The 15,516-nt window shown below is 40.9% G+C and overlaps 1 protein-coding gene across 2 annotated transcripts; it reads left to right on the plus strand.

Annotated features, from left to right (window-relative positions):
- The first annotated feature begins 319 nt into the window (after window positions 1-319).
- tfap2b (transcription factor AP-2 beta) lies at window positions 320-15,261 on the plus strand. Of its 2 annotated transcripts, none has more exons than XM_042503569.2 (7): window positions 320-436; window positions 2,577-3,035; window positions 4,548-4,602; window positions 6,431-6,650; window positions 6,973-7,091; window positions 8,026-8,167; window positions 14,223-15,261. In XM_042503569.2, exons 1-7 carry the CDS (start codon window positions 389-391, stop codon window positions 14,509-14,511), a joined length of 1,332 nt encoding a protein of 443 aa, XP_042359503.1. In that variant the 5' UTR covers window positions 320-388; the 3' UTR covers window positions 14,512-15,261. The 2 variants fall into 2 exon arrangements, with proteins under 2 accessions (XP_042359503.1, XP_087945742.1); XM_088089616.1 differs by lacking the exon at window positions 320-436 and adding an exon at window positions 1,870-2,316.
- The last annotated feature ends 255 nt before the right edge of the window (window positions 15,262-15,516 follow it).

Here is a 15,516-nt window from a genome sequence, read left to right on the forward strand (position 1 = left end):
GCCTTTAGAATATTTGGCTTCTAAGTCACCCTTTCCCAAAGCTGTACAACAAGTAAAAGGCTTCTGCCAACTGATTGTGCTTTTATTTTGAAAATTACAGAGATACCTGATAAATAAAACATGCACGCCTCTTTGTACTTTTCCCTCATGCTCATAGATAGAGCTGCCTGCTGCTGCTGTCAAACCGCCCTATAGCTCTTCTTAACAGTAGTGGAGTCTTTACAGGGGTTCCCCATTCACAAAGCCTGCCTGACTTTACAGAGGGCGGAGAGAGAGACAGTGAGAGAGAGAGAGAGAGAGAGAGAGAGAGAGAGAGAGAGAGAGAGAGAGTTGAGACGTCCCTTCCTCACTTGGCTGCATTCGGTTTACCGACACCGGAGAAGCGACCATGCTGTGGAAACTAGTTGAGAATGTCAAGTATGAAGATATTTATGAGGTAACGTTACCGCCCGTCTGTTTGTGGTCTGCAGGACTTTTGTGACATGCTTTTTGGGGAATAATGAAGTGTTGAGTGAAGTGAGGTGTTCTGCAGGAGGCTGCAGGCCTGTTATTTTAGTGATGTGGTGGCTGTGAATATGAATCCGAGGACATTTCACATGACAATTTCGTTCCGACAGATATTTGGATCATTTGCGCTCAAATGTTTTACAGTGGAAATTGTATGTTGTGTTTGTGGCTAGGGTGTACACTACATGAATTCGTTTTTTTGGACCATAGGGTAAAAAAATATTTGACATTGAGTAAAAAATAATTTGTCACATTTTCTTGAATTTTCACATATATTCCAATAGGGCGCATCTTTTTTATTTCTTTTCTTTTTTGTAAAAGCAAATTCGTGTGTAAAATCAATCACAAACTTCGGTTTTCTTGGTTAAATTTTAGTGTTTAAAATATGTCCTGAAAGACTTTCAGGAAAAGACCAGTGGTGCTGCAAAAATGTATTTTAAAATAGTCAATACAATTTATTTTATATATTAAATTACAGCAAAAGAAAAATGAGTGAGAAACGCTGGGTCAGAGGAGGGCAATGATGTGTCAGAAGTATGTAAATCATTTGGCTTTGCTCCCAGAACAATAATTTTTAAAAACGAGCGAGGGGAAGGGGGAGAAATACCGCCGCGCGTGGGGGCGAAAACGCTGCTCCGGCTCGCGCTGAATGGGCTCAAGCACAAAGCGCACGAAGAAAAAAAACGGGCAGCTCGCGAGGCCCCTCGGCTCAGCCTGGTGGGAAACCCTTGTCTCGTGCCGCACATGGCTTTTCTCCCACGGCGCGAGGGAGGGGAGGCTATAATGTTGTTAAACAAGTCATCCAGGAGGGCGAAGAGGGGCCAGTGTGGTCGACAATATAACGTTTAATCGCTTCTTTTGACTCGTGACACCCCTCACACGAGCCCTTCGTGCGCCCTGTAGTGTGTCGGGTGAGTTTTTCAGTATAAAGGCAGCTGCAGCACTACATGAGACGCCCTTTATTTTTTCAGAGGTTGGGTGGTGGCAGGCTGAAATTTATGGTAAATATAATAAGATGCTTTTGCTTTGTGCAGATATTTATGTCTGTGCGTAAAAGTAGACTATTTTACTTTGGTAGAACCCTTTTCTACAACGTTTTGGATTGGCACGAGACTGAGTGTATCCGACAGGAGTAGACAACTGACCCAGGTGGCTTAAGTGTCATACTTGACCCGGTGAACTTCACAAGAACCTCTGTTTATATTGTTATCCACCAACTTGGCGTATGCTCAGTTTGCGCGGAAATGCTTTGCGCAAAAGTGTCTCCAAAGGCAACAAAGTGTGTTTTTCCTGCGTCAGATTTTGGCTATAAAAAGCCCCCCAAAGTGCGTATTTTTGTGATGGGGAATTCCTCAAGGGTCCAGTCACCCTGTTCGCTTTTTTTCCTGCTTGAGAGACTCCTCTTTCTATCTCCTGCTGTTCGCGCGTCGTTTCGGCTCTCCACGGAATTTAAACGTCACTCACGGTTGCGCGAGAGGCTTCACGCTCCATGTGTCGCCAGTCCCCTGCCTCGCGCACATTAATATTCCTGTAAGTCTCAGTCATGAATAACAATTACACCGTATACCGGGGGTAGAGGCGGGCGCTTGGTGCTCACACTCAGAGCGGCGGCAGCTCCGGGCGGAGGAAGGTGCTGCGTGGAGCTGTAGACCGGGCCGTGCCTGCAGATATACACGCGCTGCTTTCACCTGGAATGAGTTTGAGTATCTCGGCCCATCACTATCTCTGCTATCCTGCTGTTTCACCGTGAGCTCGTTCGTGACACCAACAGGGGGTTTACAAATGTTAGTTCACTCCTACTCCACTGCGGTGAGTTTCTCACAATTTCAGCATTGTGCAAATGGTGAATCTGCTGCTAGGAGGTTTTCGTTGTGAGACGTTTTAAATTAGGGTATAACATTTTTTCTCCAGGCATTTTCAGGAGATTCAGTGTTACTTTGGCTACATCACCAGGGGCGATATACTCTAATACATGCACCATGATCCTAGGCCTCTATGTGGTTTTATTTCGTTAAAATGTGCTTCCAATTCTGCACGGAGTTGATTTTTTTCTCTGCACCCCCTTCAAGGACCGGCATGACGGTGTCTCGAGCCACAGCTCGCGCCTGTCCCAGCTGGGCTCGGTATCGCACGCGGGACCCTACTCCAGTGCGCCGCCGCTGTCTCACGCGCCATCGTCTGACTTCCAGCCACCGTACTTTCCGCCGCCGTACCAGCCACTCGCTCACTACCAGAGCCAGGACCCATACTCCCACGTCAGCGACCCGTACTCCCTGAACTCCCTGCACCAGAGCCAGCAGAGCGCATGGGGCGCGCGGCAGCGGCAGGACGCCACCGGGGAGCGGATGGATAGTTCGGCTCTGTTGGCGCAACCTCGGGCCTCGCTGCCTCAGCTGCCCGGGCTGGACCCGCGGAGGGACTACGGTGTGCGGCGGCCGGATGTGCTGCTGCACTCCGCGCACCCGGGACTGGAGCCCGGTATGGGGGACGGACTGCTGCACGGGCTGCACGGTATGGAGGATGTTCAGGTGAGTCAAAGGCCACAGCTGAGATTTACAGCAGTTAAAGTGCACGTAACATTTTTTTTTCAGTTGAAATTATAATGATGTTTTTAGTTCTTGTTTTACGAAAAAGTTATTTTAAGAAATTTGTTATCACTATATCAGAGAACACTGCAGGTCAGGGACCATCGGGATCTGCTGGACAAAATGGGGAACATGCCACTGTAATTCTACAACAATTTATTCTAAATTATCTCAGAAGTAGATATAATATATATGCACTGTAATAACGAATTTAACTTTTTCATTTCCAGTCAAGTTTATAGATAACTAAGACAAACATATGTGTTGCAGGTATACAAACCTTTAAATGGCAAAATATTCCTATTTTAAATGGCATGAAACACCAAATCAAAATTAAAAGAAAAGAAAAGAAAAAACAATTTTAAGGGTTTGGTAATTGTTTACACTTGTCTCCATTGTCTCGGCCTCTTTAGAGCTAAGGTCAGTGAACTCAGAGCAGCTCCCTCAGGGCTGGACTCTCAGCAGCTGTAGCCTAAACGCAAATGGCCCACAGCTAAACAAAGTGTCTTCAGAGAGCTGAGACATCTCATTTGATGAGAAGATGCTGATATGAGGAATGATTCACAAATTGCTGCACTGAGCTCAAATTTTGCATCTGTGAATTCAGATTCACCTTCCTTCACCGACATAAGAATAAATAGGTCTATATATTTTAAGCAAAAGTCTTGCTTATTTAATTTGATATGTAGAAAAAATACTTTTGTATTTTTTTAACCTTTCTCATTTTGTGTGATTTTTTTTTTTTTTTTACAAATTATTTTAAGTGTTTATTATTATCATTATTATTATTATTGTATTCATGCTTCTATTATTATTGTTATTGAACTTTGAAGAGTCAGTTGTCAGTTTTTAGGGTAATATAGATTTTTTTTCCTTCTTAACTGTCAATTTGCAAAATACACAAGACTTGGTGAAATAGACTTTAGAGTCAGCTGTGGAGGATTCCATTTTTCTCTCCTCCACCCTCAGGGCACCACCATCACGAATTGTTTGCCATTTAACCTCCACATTAGATTCTCATTTCTGGCTTTCCGTATTTGTGTCATGCATCTATTAACCCCATTAAAATTTGTTTTAACAAGTTCTATTTTTTTTTCTTTTTTGTATAGGAGTGTGCAAAAATGACAATATACAGCAGATCTATTGAACGAGGAATTTATCTCGCAGGATGATTAATTAAATTGATGAATTGAGCTTTAAATGTGTGACAATAGATTCTTCTATATGAATCACGTCGTGATGAATAACAACAATGATTGGATTATGAATCAGATTTGTTTGCTCTATGGAAACAAATAATTTAAATACGCCTCTTTTCGAGACTTGAAACGAATCCAGTAGGAATTTCTGAAAGAAATAATTAAGTTTTACATGCACGTTATGTGGGTTACTACAGCACGGATCTGCTTGTATAAAGCAGACTATAATGATTTGTATTTATCTTGGTTCTAACAGACCATTGACGACACCAACGGCACGAACATCCTGGATCAATCAGTAATTAAGAAAGGTAACACACACACACACACACACACACACACACACACACTGTATGTCTGTGCTTTAAATAATGTTCTATACATGCAGCAATATGATAATGATCAGATTTATTAGCCTACTAATATAAAAAAATATGGATTATATATATATATATATATATATATATATATATATATATATATATATATATATATATATATATATATATATATATATATATTTCTCCCATAATAATGGTAAATTTGGGCACGATTTGGATTTTAACTGGACCAGACGCGACATATCTCCATGTTTTTTAAGCGCAGATCCCTGGTCCATGCATTGTGCTGGCACCTCTTGTTTTTTGGTGTGCAGTATGAGAAGGTACCGGGTTAACGATCCCGGTATATTGACTCGCAGGCAGTTCGTCGCTGACAGGCTGCCATGCTGCCGCCCTGATGATGTGCGGTGATTTAGTTACGGGATGTTGAGTGACTGAGCTCCCCGCGGGGCATTTAAGCCGCTGATGTAATAAATGGCACCGCTCACGGAGATCTCGTGAGCTCGTTTAGAGCTAATCTGCGGTATTATCCCCCGTGGAGCCATCAAAACCCCCTCGCACTGGCCCCTACGCATGCATGCACGAGGCTGGCTTTTTCTTCTTTCTTTTTTTGCGCCATTAGCGCGTACATTAACACGCAGGATGAAGGAGCATCCAGTGCTGCTGGTGGGAGTTAAACCGGCCGTGGAGAAAAGACGGGGAGGTGGTTAATGCGATTTGAGAGCGCGAGCCAATCAACAATCGATAATATTGTAATGAGAATGTCGCGCGACATTAAATAACAGCAAATGCCCGGCGCGTGGACGCTTCATTAGACCGGGGCCGCCCTCTGAGCCCGCGTGGCCTCACACACAAAGTTTGACAGGAGAAAAAGATTTATAACTTGAGTGATAGCGTTGTCTTATTTTGAAAAACGTTTTATGTAGCGTGGAGTCAGGTAATTTCGGACACTTTTTGGTAAATTAACAAGAAAACCTAAAACTCTGCAGACCTTAAGTGTTACTTTTTATAACAGTGAAATGTAAAATGGGACAGCTCATAAGGTAGAATGGGACAGTAATGTTTGTTTTCAGTCACTGAATCATAATGTAACCTTTAGAAATTCATTAAAACGATTGTCAAATTGTCTGCCAAGTTCCTTTGTTGCATGTTTCATTGGTGCCATAATGTGTACAATGAACATGGTTTGTGTAATGACGATGGCTCGAGTGTTGTGGCTGACATTGACTCATATTTAATATTTTTTAAGTTACAAAAAACTAAAAATGTCTGAAATGTGACAAGGTAGCACACAATCGCCTAAATCATGATTTTATGGCATCTGATAGCCCAAAACATGCTGGTTTACTTTAGAAAAAGGTCCCATTTTAACTTATTATTTTGTCCCATTTTACCTGCAATAAGTACTGACACAAATTATTTTTTAAAAGATTGCTCTGACAATATTTTGATTATAACGCGAACAGTTAATGAAAGCAACATCCTACAACCAGTTTATTGTTAAACCCTTATTGTTGTAGCTGCCGTTATTACAAACATGACAAAACCAACATGCCACATGGCTTTCCTGGCAAGTTCTTGTAACAGTCTTTTTTTTTTTTTTTTTTAACTCTTTGCTCTGCTCATCCTTTCAAACCAATAAAAACAACTGTTTCATGTAAAGCACATTTGTAGCAACACCTCAATATCTAAGAAGCCCAAGATGTAAAACATTATTTGTCTCATTTACCAGTGTCCGAAATTACCTGACTTCACACTAAGAGAAGCACTCACACCGACTCTAACCTTCCTCTTTCAGTCCCCATGCCACCCAAGAACATGGGCTCCCTGATGCTCGGCAAGGACGGCCTGATCGGTGGAATCACCGTCAACATAAACGAGGTGTTCTGCTCGGTACCGGGCCGCCTGTCCCTGCTCAGCTCCACCTCCAAGTACAAAGTGACCGTAGGGGAGGTGCAGAGGAGACTGTCCCCGCCCGAGTGCCTCAACGCCTCCTTGTTGGGAGGCGTGCTGAGAAGGTACGACTGCAGCCTCAGAGCATGTTGGCGCATGGAGAACTCTATGGAAGCTCGTGGCTCGTTAAATATGCAGAGGATCTATTAATTACAGCCTGAGCTGTATGAAAAGGCCTCTGTATCTGTGCCATAAATTCTACTTAACAAAACCTCTGGAGACAAACGTACAAGCTGATAACTAAAGTTTCCAAACTTTGGAGTCAATAATGGTCATTTAATAATAAAATGCCATGTGAGATATTTTTTTTGTAATATTCTAGAAAAAATTCTAAATACATATACCCTGCTTTAAATATGCATTTTGCATGATTTTTTTCTTCTGCAGAGCAAAGTCTAAAAACGGAGGGAAATGTCTGAGAGAAAAGCTGGAGAAGATTGGACTGAATTTACCTGCTGGAAGACGTAAAGCTGCCAATGTCACATTACTAACATCTCTTGTAGAAGGTGATTTATTTACTCTTCTAAACTCAAAAAATACTCTACAAATATACTCTTTTACTCTGAGAAAGCCCACTGGGGAAACTGTGCAAAAGACTATAAAAACCAAACATTTTACTTGCACCTTAGACTCTCCCTGACAATAATTGAAAAAGCATGCATGGCTAAAATAAAGGACTGCAAAGGTCATGACCTTACATGCTTGACAAATGACAATGAACCTATTTTCTTAAAATTGCTCCAAGAATGTAACGCCAGAAAAAAGAAAATATTCAATATTGTTGGAGTGGAGAGAGGAGGACTGTAGTTAGTAAAATAAGGTTGCAGGTTGGGCCTACCCGGTTGAACACCAACATTTGGCCAGCACAAGTTGTATATTTTACATATTTCTCATAGGCCACAAGAATATTTCCCATAAATTTACTAATTTCAAGAATGTGACATTGTCCTGCACCATGGTATTATATAATGAGAATATTTGTAAGTTTCATTTTAATTATTTTTTTAACCCAGAATCCCTCATCTACTAAGAAATTCTGATTGGCAGTTTCTTACACTCTATTTACACGTCTAAATTACAATGTATAGTGCTCACTCTTGCCCACAAAAAATAAATTATAAAAATATGAATGAAACCCAGCTATCATGAAATATCAAAACAAAACTATGAATTTCATCACTCTTTTTGCGTCACTCGAGTGGACGACAGTAGAGAGAAATCAGTGCCTAAAGTGATCATTTTTAACAATCTCTGCAAGCCCAGGAAATATTACCTCAATTAATGCTTAATACAAAAAGAAAAAAACCGGAGGGGAGGTTCTTTTGCGCTGATGGCTGTACAGAAATTCTCCCAAAATAATAATTACTGAGTCAAATGCAGCTTACCGTTTGTGTTTCTTATATTTACATCCACTATAACCGCGCCTGTATCTCACCCCAGGTGAAGCGGTCCACCTGGCCCGGGATTTCGGTTACATCTGCGAGACGGAGTTTCCCACCAAAGCCGTAAGCGAGTACCTCAACCGGCAGCACGCGGACCCCAACGAGCTGCACACGCGGAAAAACATGCTGCTGGCGACAAAGTGAGTTTGATGGACCGGTTGATTAGATTCTGTTCCTTTATATTGTGTTGTCTGTCATAGAATATATAATGCATATCTGCAGTGTAGCATGGATACCGGGTAGTAATGACATTACACTCTAGTTGTAGTTTAATCATTTAAATGAGCAATTTCGGTATTTACGAATATTTCACCAGAGCGCAGCATCACGGAGAATAAGGAGCACAAAGGTCAAGGCCCTGATACATACAACACTTCCTGTTCGTCAGCAGAGGGGTGTGTAAAATAAAAGTGCTTGGAGAGGAAGGACAAGCAGAGAAGCAGAAATATATTTTTCCAGTTCAGACTGTCTAAATACAGAACCAAAAAAGTCATAAATTTATGCGGAGGTGTAGACTTCAGGGGGGATACAGGGGGTATGCCCCCTTTAAATTTAAAACATATGCATAAAAGCATGAAAGTAGGGCTGGGTGATATGGCTTTACAATAATATCGCAATATTTAAAGGCTATATCGCAATACATTACTGTTATAATAACATTTAATAAAAAATGGTCATAAGGAAGTTAAATAAAGTATTTTATAATGAAATTTTTAAAATAATTGTTATAATTAAACAAATCAAAGGAGTACCCATGGTGCTTTTATTTTGAAGGACCTGGCTCATCTCAGGCCAAAGTGTTGATGTTTTTGCTGTGGACTTTAAGCTTCTGGTCAACAGTTGGATGTTAGCCTTAGCAGACAGTTGAACAGATAATGTGACATCTTTAACCGTGAGGATTCATTCACTGAGCAGCCAACTAACTAACAGCTCTCCAGTTCAAATACAACTAGGTTGCCCAAGTTGCTCCGTGGTCGCAAAATGTGACTAAATAGTTGCGATTGGAGCGCTGCAAATACAAACACACGCCTAACCTGCTCACGCCACTACCACTCATTAAATTAGACTGTTACTACAGCAGTGTTAAACTTGTGATTAATTCACTGTAAGCTGGAAACAACTGTCCAGGTCATGCAGTATTAGTATTTGGAAATCACAGTAGTGCTCCATGGTAGCAATATGTGACGAAATAGTTACCCGTCTAGAGCTCTGCAAAAGACCTGCTTTGTGTGGATCTGTGTGTGTGTGTGTGTGTGTGTGTGTGTGTGTGTGTGTGTGTGAGTGAGAGAGAAAGAGAGAGAGAGAGAGATGGAGAGAAAGAGAGAGAGAGAGCCTTATGAGAGAGCAAGGGAACCCAAACTCCAGTGGCTTATAAAAACAACGTGATAATTTATACTAGATGTTTGCAATATAGTCATGTTATATATCGCATGTGGAACAAGGTGCAATACCTTGAGTGCATTCGATATAACGCCCACCCCTACATGAAAGTAGCAAGGAATTTTATTTTAACTAAATTACCAAATTAAAGACATTTCCATCATTCATTGATGCAGAAAATAGAAAAAGTAGTGCATACAAATTCCCCAAATGCAGCAAATTAAGTGTATGATAGTCAAAATTTTCTGACAAAGCACCCCCCCCCCCACACACACACCCACAAAATCACACAAATATTGAAACAAAACCCACAACCTTGCATATATGGCTCAGTTTCTCAGAATTTGCCAAGCTCTACAGTTTCATAGTGCCATTTGAAAATGTTTTTGTTGCTGTTACTTTGAATTACATAATTGTCACACATAAAGGGTGACAAACAGGCCATTCTTCCCCTGCAAGTAGCTCCATTTCTGATGATGAAATTACATTTTCCTGGGGCCTCTGTGGCCCCTCTTCGAGACCCCTGGGGGTGTAAACCTCTTCTGTATCCTCTACGCTTTACTCTATATCACACACAGTCCATCTTGCAGTGAACATACCACTGACACTGAAAAAGGAGAGCAAGAGTTTTTTAACGAAATGCACTGAACTCAACATGTATCTAACCTGTAATGACATGGATGATTGAAAATTTGTCATATCGAGAAATTAGCACATTTTAAGTCAATTTAACAGTTTAAGAAATGAGCAGAAATTCATATTTATGTCATGAATCTCAAACAAAAGTGGCAAGGCATTAATTTGCACCACCTGAATAACCTTTAGCTTTGATGCTGAACACTTTAATGTGGCCTCTATAGCGCACAGACATTATTAAAAATGAGCTCTGAAGTTGCCAGAGTATGTTTGACCTCGGCTTCTGGTCTTAGAGGCACTCCATTTTACTGGTTCTACTCGTAAAGTTACTTATAAGAATCCATTTTTATGGCCGTTAAAGTGTGGAATTGAATCCAGGATCTTCTGATTACCTTTAGCAACCGAGCAACATAGATTTTCTTTAAGGAAACCAGGCTATGAGAGGTAATGTGAATTTATAAATGCGGATTAAATCACAGAATTACTTTTTGCTATTTTTGCAATGACCAAATCAGCCTGCTGCCAGTTAATGAGTAGTCTTATTCTGTGCCCATTTACTCACCCTAAATGAGTTTTCTAGATAAAAAGGTTGCAAGCAAAGCTGCAAACCATCTAACAACGATCCCTTCAGGAAGCTTGTATTTTTAGCTTGCATAAATAGTGCTGTCTGCTGGCCTGCACTGCATAAACCATCTGCCTGTTTGTGTGTGTGTGTGTTTGTGTGTGTGCATCCAAATGTGCTTGGTATGTACGGTGTGTTCGGTGGTGGATGTTTGATGCTCAGATTCAAACCTGTTCCAATACTGTGTGTCGGTGCTGCCTGTTAGAAATTCATTATTTAGCAGTGAAGTGTTTCAAGTCGTCAGAAAACAACAGCGAGAGCCTTGAGTGTAGCCCGGGGTGGCGGCTTCTCCTCTCTACTCCCCTAACCCCAGCTGGGCTCGGCCTGCACAGCCTGTCACTCATTTGCTGGAGCTCTGCCCTTAGGCCGCTTACAGGGTGTGTGTGTGTGTGTGTGTGTGCGTGTGTGTGTGTGTGTGCATGGGGCATGCAAGAACAAATTTAAGAAAGAAAGAGAGAGAGAGGTCTCGAATATAAAATGTGGGCCTAAAACCAGAGGATAATTTGCTGAAATTTAACAAGGAGAATGAGGTGAAGATGCAATTTTCTTTGCATTTTTTGCTTGAAATCAAAAGTAAAGAATGAAGATCCATTAGATGACCTCTTGTCTAAAACTGAATATTAACAGTTACAGATTGGCTCTTAATGTGTAGGCCACAAACCACACAACTTTTTTGCTCCAGCATTTGCTTCAATCCATTTAAGAGACAGAGGTGATTTTGTGCAGTGTTCAAATATGTGCTATTGGCATGAGCCTTGTGTTTATGGGTGCATTTTGCTGTTTAAGTACTGTGCATATGTATTTTTCTCAGCCTTGAAGATAGTCTGTCAAACATAAATGTTATGATACAGAGGTGGGATCAAGACATTATTTTGCAATCACAAGTAAGTCCTATGTCAAGTCCCAAGTCCTAAACTTTGAGTTTAAGTCTTAAACAATTCATACTGTGCTCATCACAAAATGTAATGCCACTTTAAAAAAAGATTAAAAAGACACTAAATCTACAAAAGTTCTGAATGCTTTTCAAAATTCGTATTTATTTGTTTACAAAAAGTTTGCTGGAGGTTGTTGCGTCTCTCTGTAAGTTCAGACTTGCAGGCTTTGCATAACTGTAATTCGTTTCTGGTTCATCACTGCATAGTTCTTGCACATGGAGGAAATTATCTTTAGTATTTTTATTCACTTTTTAAAAATGTCTCTCAGTGATATATCATTAGTTCTTAATGTTTGTCTCCTGTAACTTGACTGGATGATGTCGAATTAGTTTAAACTTAGTGGATCTGGGAAATTAAGTGTTGACTTGATGGGATTTAAAAGAGTTAATGTTAATTTATTCGGGAAATGAAGGGACATTGATTCAATTTAAAAAACAACAACTCTTTATCTTTGGAAGTGAAACAGTTCAGTCCAAGTAAAAGTAAAGTCACAAATCACTGGTGTTAAAGTCCAAAGTCAGGTCTTTTTAGATTTTATCATGTAGAGTCTAAAGGCATCAATTTTGTGCATCAAGTCTGACTTGAGTCCAACTCATGTGACTCGAGTCCGCACTTCTAGTATGACATCATATTGATAAGTTGTTTAAGAAAGGGCTTTGTTGTAGATTTATGGAACTTTCCCCTCAAAGAAAAACATTGAAGAATTATAAATGTCTTCACAGATTTACAGATAGTAGTTCCAGTATGTCAATATTCAATTCAGCCAGAAGAGATGTTTTTATTATTATGAAATACTCTCATTGCACTGAAAATTCTCTTGGCGCTGCCACTACGTCCAGGAAAAGGTGTACTGTAGCAGCTGATGCCATCAAGTTCATGCTTTTTCCTCTGACTGTTTTTCCAAAGAATTTTGGAAAACAAAAAATGAAACGAAGGCAAATCGAGAAAAGTTGAAAGAGTGTGCTACACTTTGTTGAAAAATAAGCCTTGGGACACACTGAACATCACTTAAAGGGATTAAAAATGAAAAGTGTCAGGGGGACTATTTTCCTTCAGGTGAGATTGTCAGACTGATAAAGGGAAGTTAAATAGACAATAGGGTAGAAACATTCCAGTTTTCTTGTAAATATCTTGATAAGGCACACAGTATTTGGAGAGGCAGTAGAGTTACGTTTTAGGGCTGGTCCTAGAAGAGGGCAGTTTGCAACATGTACCAGGGATTATTTTAGAGAACTGTACCATGAAAGGTGGTTTAACATCTAAAATCTGGCCTTGATTACTCAGCACTGATGCACCAAGTGTTTGTTTTAGGTCTTCCACACAGTGAATATTTGGGAGGGGTCATGCTGAACTCAGGAGCTGCTGAACCATCTGAAATAAGTTTAATCGGTCTGGGTTTCAGTGATGGTGTGAATGCTGCGTTATGGTAATTCCCATCTTAACAAGAACGATGTTTTTGGTGTACCACCGCTATTCCTTTTTCATCCACTAAACCACCGCAAACATAATCTTACATGTGCTGCGTATTCACAAAACACAGCACATTTGGTGACTGACACATCACTTCTTATCCTAACATTCTTCACTGTAACATTACTGACATCACAACTGTTTTTAGTATTGAGTTTTTTCCCACTTGAAAATTAAAAAAACAAACAGCCCAATTACCAGAATAAAATGTCAGCATTTTATGTTTTTGTAAATCATGTATATGCTTCATTTGTACATTTCATACATATCAAATCAACATTTCTCAAGTGATGTAGTTCCAGTGATGTAGTTTCCGTGCAGAAACACACAGTGCCAACATTTATTCTGACAGCCGGGTTGAAAAATAAGAGATACAATGAAATGCAGCTCAAACTGAATGAGGTTCTTTTTTCCTCACTGCACTTTGAAGAGTAAAATTGTGACATATTTTTCCCTGCTTTGTAAGCTTTTTTTTTTTAATTAATAGGATGTATTCAGTTTCAGGTAGTATTGCAGGAACATCTGCAACTAATGCTGAAAAACACCATCCCTGTCATCTCTTGGGACTGTTTCACCAAAGAGGCATCTCAGTGAGATGTTGATGGTGGTTGGTTTGGCTGCTTTTCCTGGGTTTCTAGTAGGCAGCAGTTGTACATAAAGTACTGTATACAGTTTTGCTGACAGGGTCAGTACTGTACTAACTGGATATTCGGCACTCACTGCGCTCTAATATTCTGTGATTTGATTATTTACATGTTGACTGCAGGCACCCTAAGATGTTTTGATCAGGTTACACACAAGTATGCATGATTCTGTTGGATTAGCAGGTTCAGTACAAGGGGCAGTTATCGAAGTATTGGTTTTCAGAGAGTTAAGATATCCTGTAAACAAAATTCTGTCAGCCCCTCCACTAATAACACTGCGAGAGAACAAAAATTACACACACTATAACTGTATATATTTATAGAAGCCATTGCAGAAGAGAGTTCCATGTAAAATGCATACAATTTTGATGCAGAAAAGAAATCTAACTTCCCTTTATCAGCTTGTATGACATAATCTATCCCAAACATTAGCTATTTTGGGGAAACCCTACAATGAGGCAGAGTTTCCTCCTGAACCTTTCCTCCTATTGTGTCTTCTCCCCTGCAGACAGCTGTGTAAGGAGTTCACAGACCTGCTGGCCCAGGATAGGACTCCCCTGGGCAACTCAAGGCCCAGCCCCATCCTGGAACCCGGCATCCAGAGCTGCCTCTCCCACTTCTCCTTCATAACGCACGGCTTCGGCTCACCCGCCATCTGCGCAGCACTCACCACCCTCCAGAACTACCTCACCGAGGCTCTCAAAGGACTCGACAAGATGTTTCTCAACAACCCTCCCAACAACCGGCACGGGGACGGCGGCAACAAGGCCGACAAAGAGGAGAAGCAGCGGAAATGAAGCAGGAGGGGGCAATGAAGGCGAGCCGAAAGAGAGGCAGACACACAGACAGAGGCGTTACACCGTTACTTCTAGCTTTACACCACTGCCACTGACCTGCCACAACACAGGGCTGAGGTGGAGAAGGAGGCGGAGGAAGAGGAAGGTTCGGCAGAGAGAAAAAAGACAGAGGAAGACACCTGTGGGCCAGTGTCAGAGAGCACAGAGGGATGTTTCATCTGTGTTACGTTCTTTTCATTCCCCGAGGACATGATGGTTACTGTGTTACATCCATTTCGCTCCCCCTGCCTGCATCCCATATGACTGAGATGCTGTGAGCAGCCAACAAACAACATTGTGCGTGTGTGTGTGTGTGTGCAGCTGAGTGAGTGAGTGTGTGCTTGTGTTTGTCCTCACACAGAAAAAGCATTGTGGGTATGACGATTGGGTGATGAGCATTCTATCTGTGAAACAGGTTTGTTTGGTTACTTGACACGAGTACGAGGAGGGAGGGTGTTAATTTATGTGTGTAAATATTTATTTATATTAATTTAAATGGATGGTTGTGTAAATAGGTGCACCAGCTACTTTGGAGTAGGCCTATTTATCTGTGATTCGACCTTTGTGAGCCGACGGGGGGAGGCAGGACTCATCCAGTGTTTTTCTGTTCTTATAGAGCTGTTGTCATGGTGCTGATGATGGGTAGACATGCTTCTAATTGTCCAGTGATTTCATTTCTATCACATTGATAATAAACCATGTGTTTTATTATGCGAGGTGTGCAGCCTGCGCCTTTTCTCCGCGAGAGTCCCACCAAGCACTGGGGTTCAGAGTAACTTTTAGTTCAACCTATTCAAAATATAAAACACAGCATTCTTTAGCTGATGTCAAGAGCATTACCTTTATTTATTATTTATTAATGAACACCTGTAAGCAAAGAGTTGACATCTGGGGGACTTAAAAGAAAATGCAACTTTCAGAGTGACTGTAACAGAAGCAGGACACCAACACTAATAGTTTTTAATT

The sequence above is a fragment of the Plectropomus leopardus genome, chromosome 16 (assembly GCF_026936395.1).
Source record: "Plectropomus leopardus strain MGB_pleo_1.0 chromosome 16, ASM2693639v1, whole genome shotgun sequence".
Lineage (NCBI taxonomy): Eukaryota > Metazoa > Chordata > Actinopteri > Perciformes > Serranidae > Plectropomus > Plectropomus leopardus.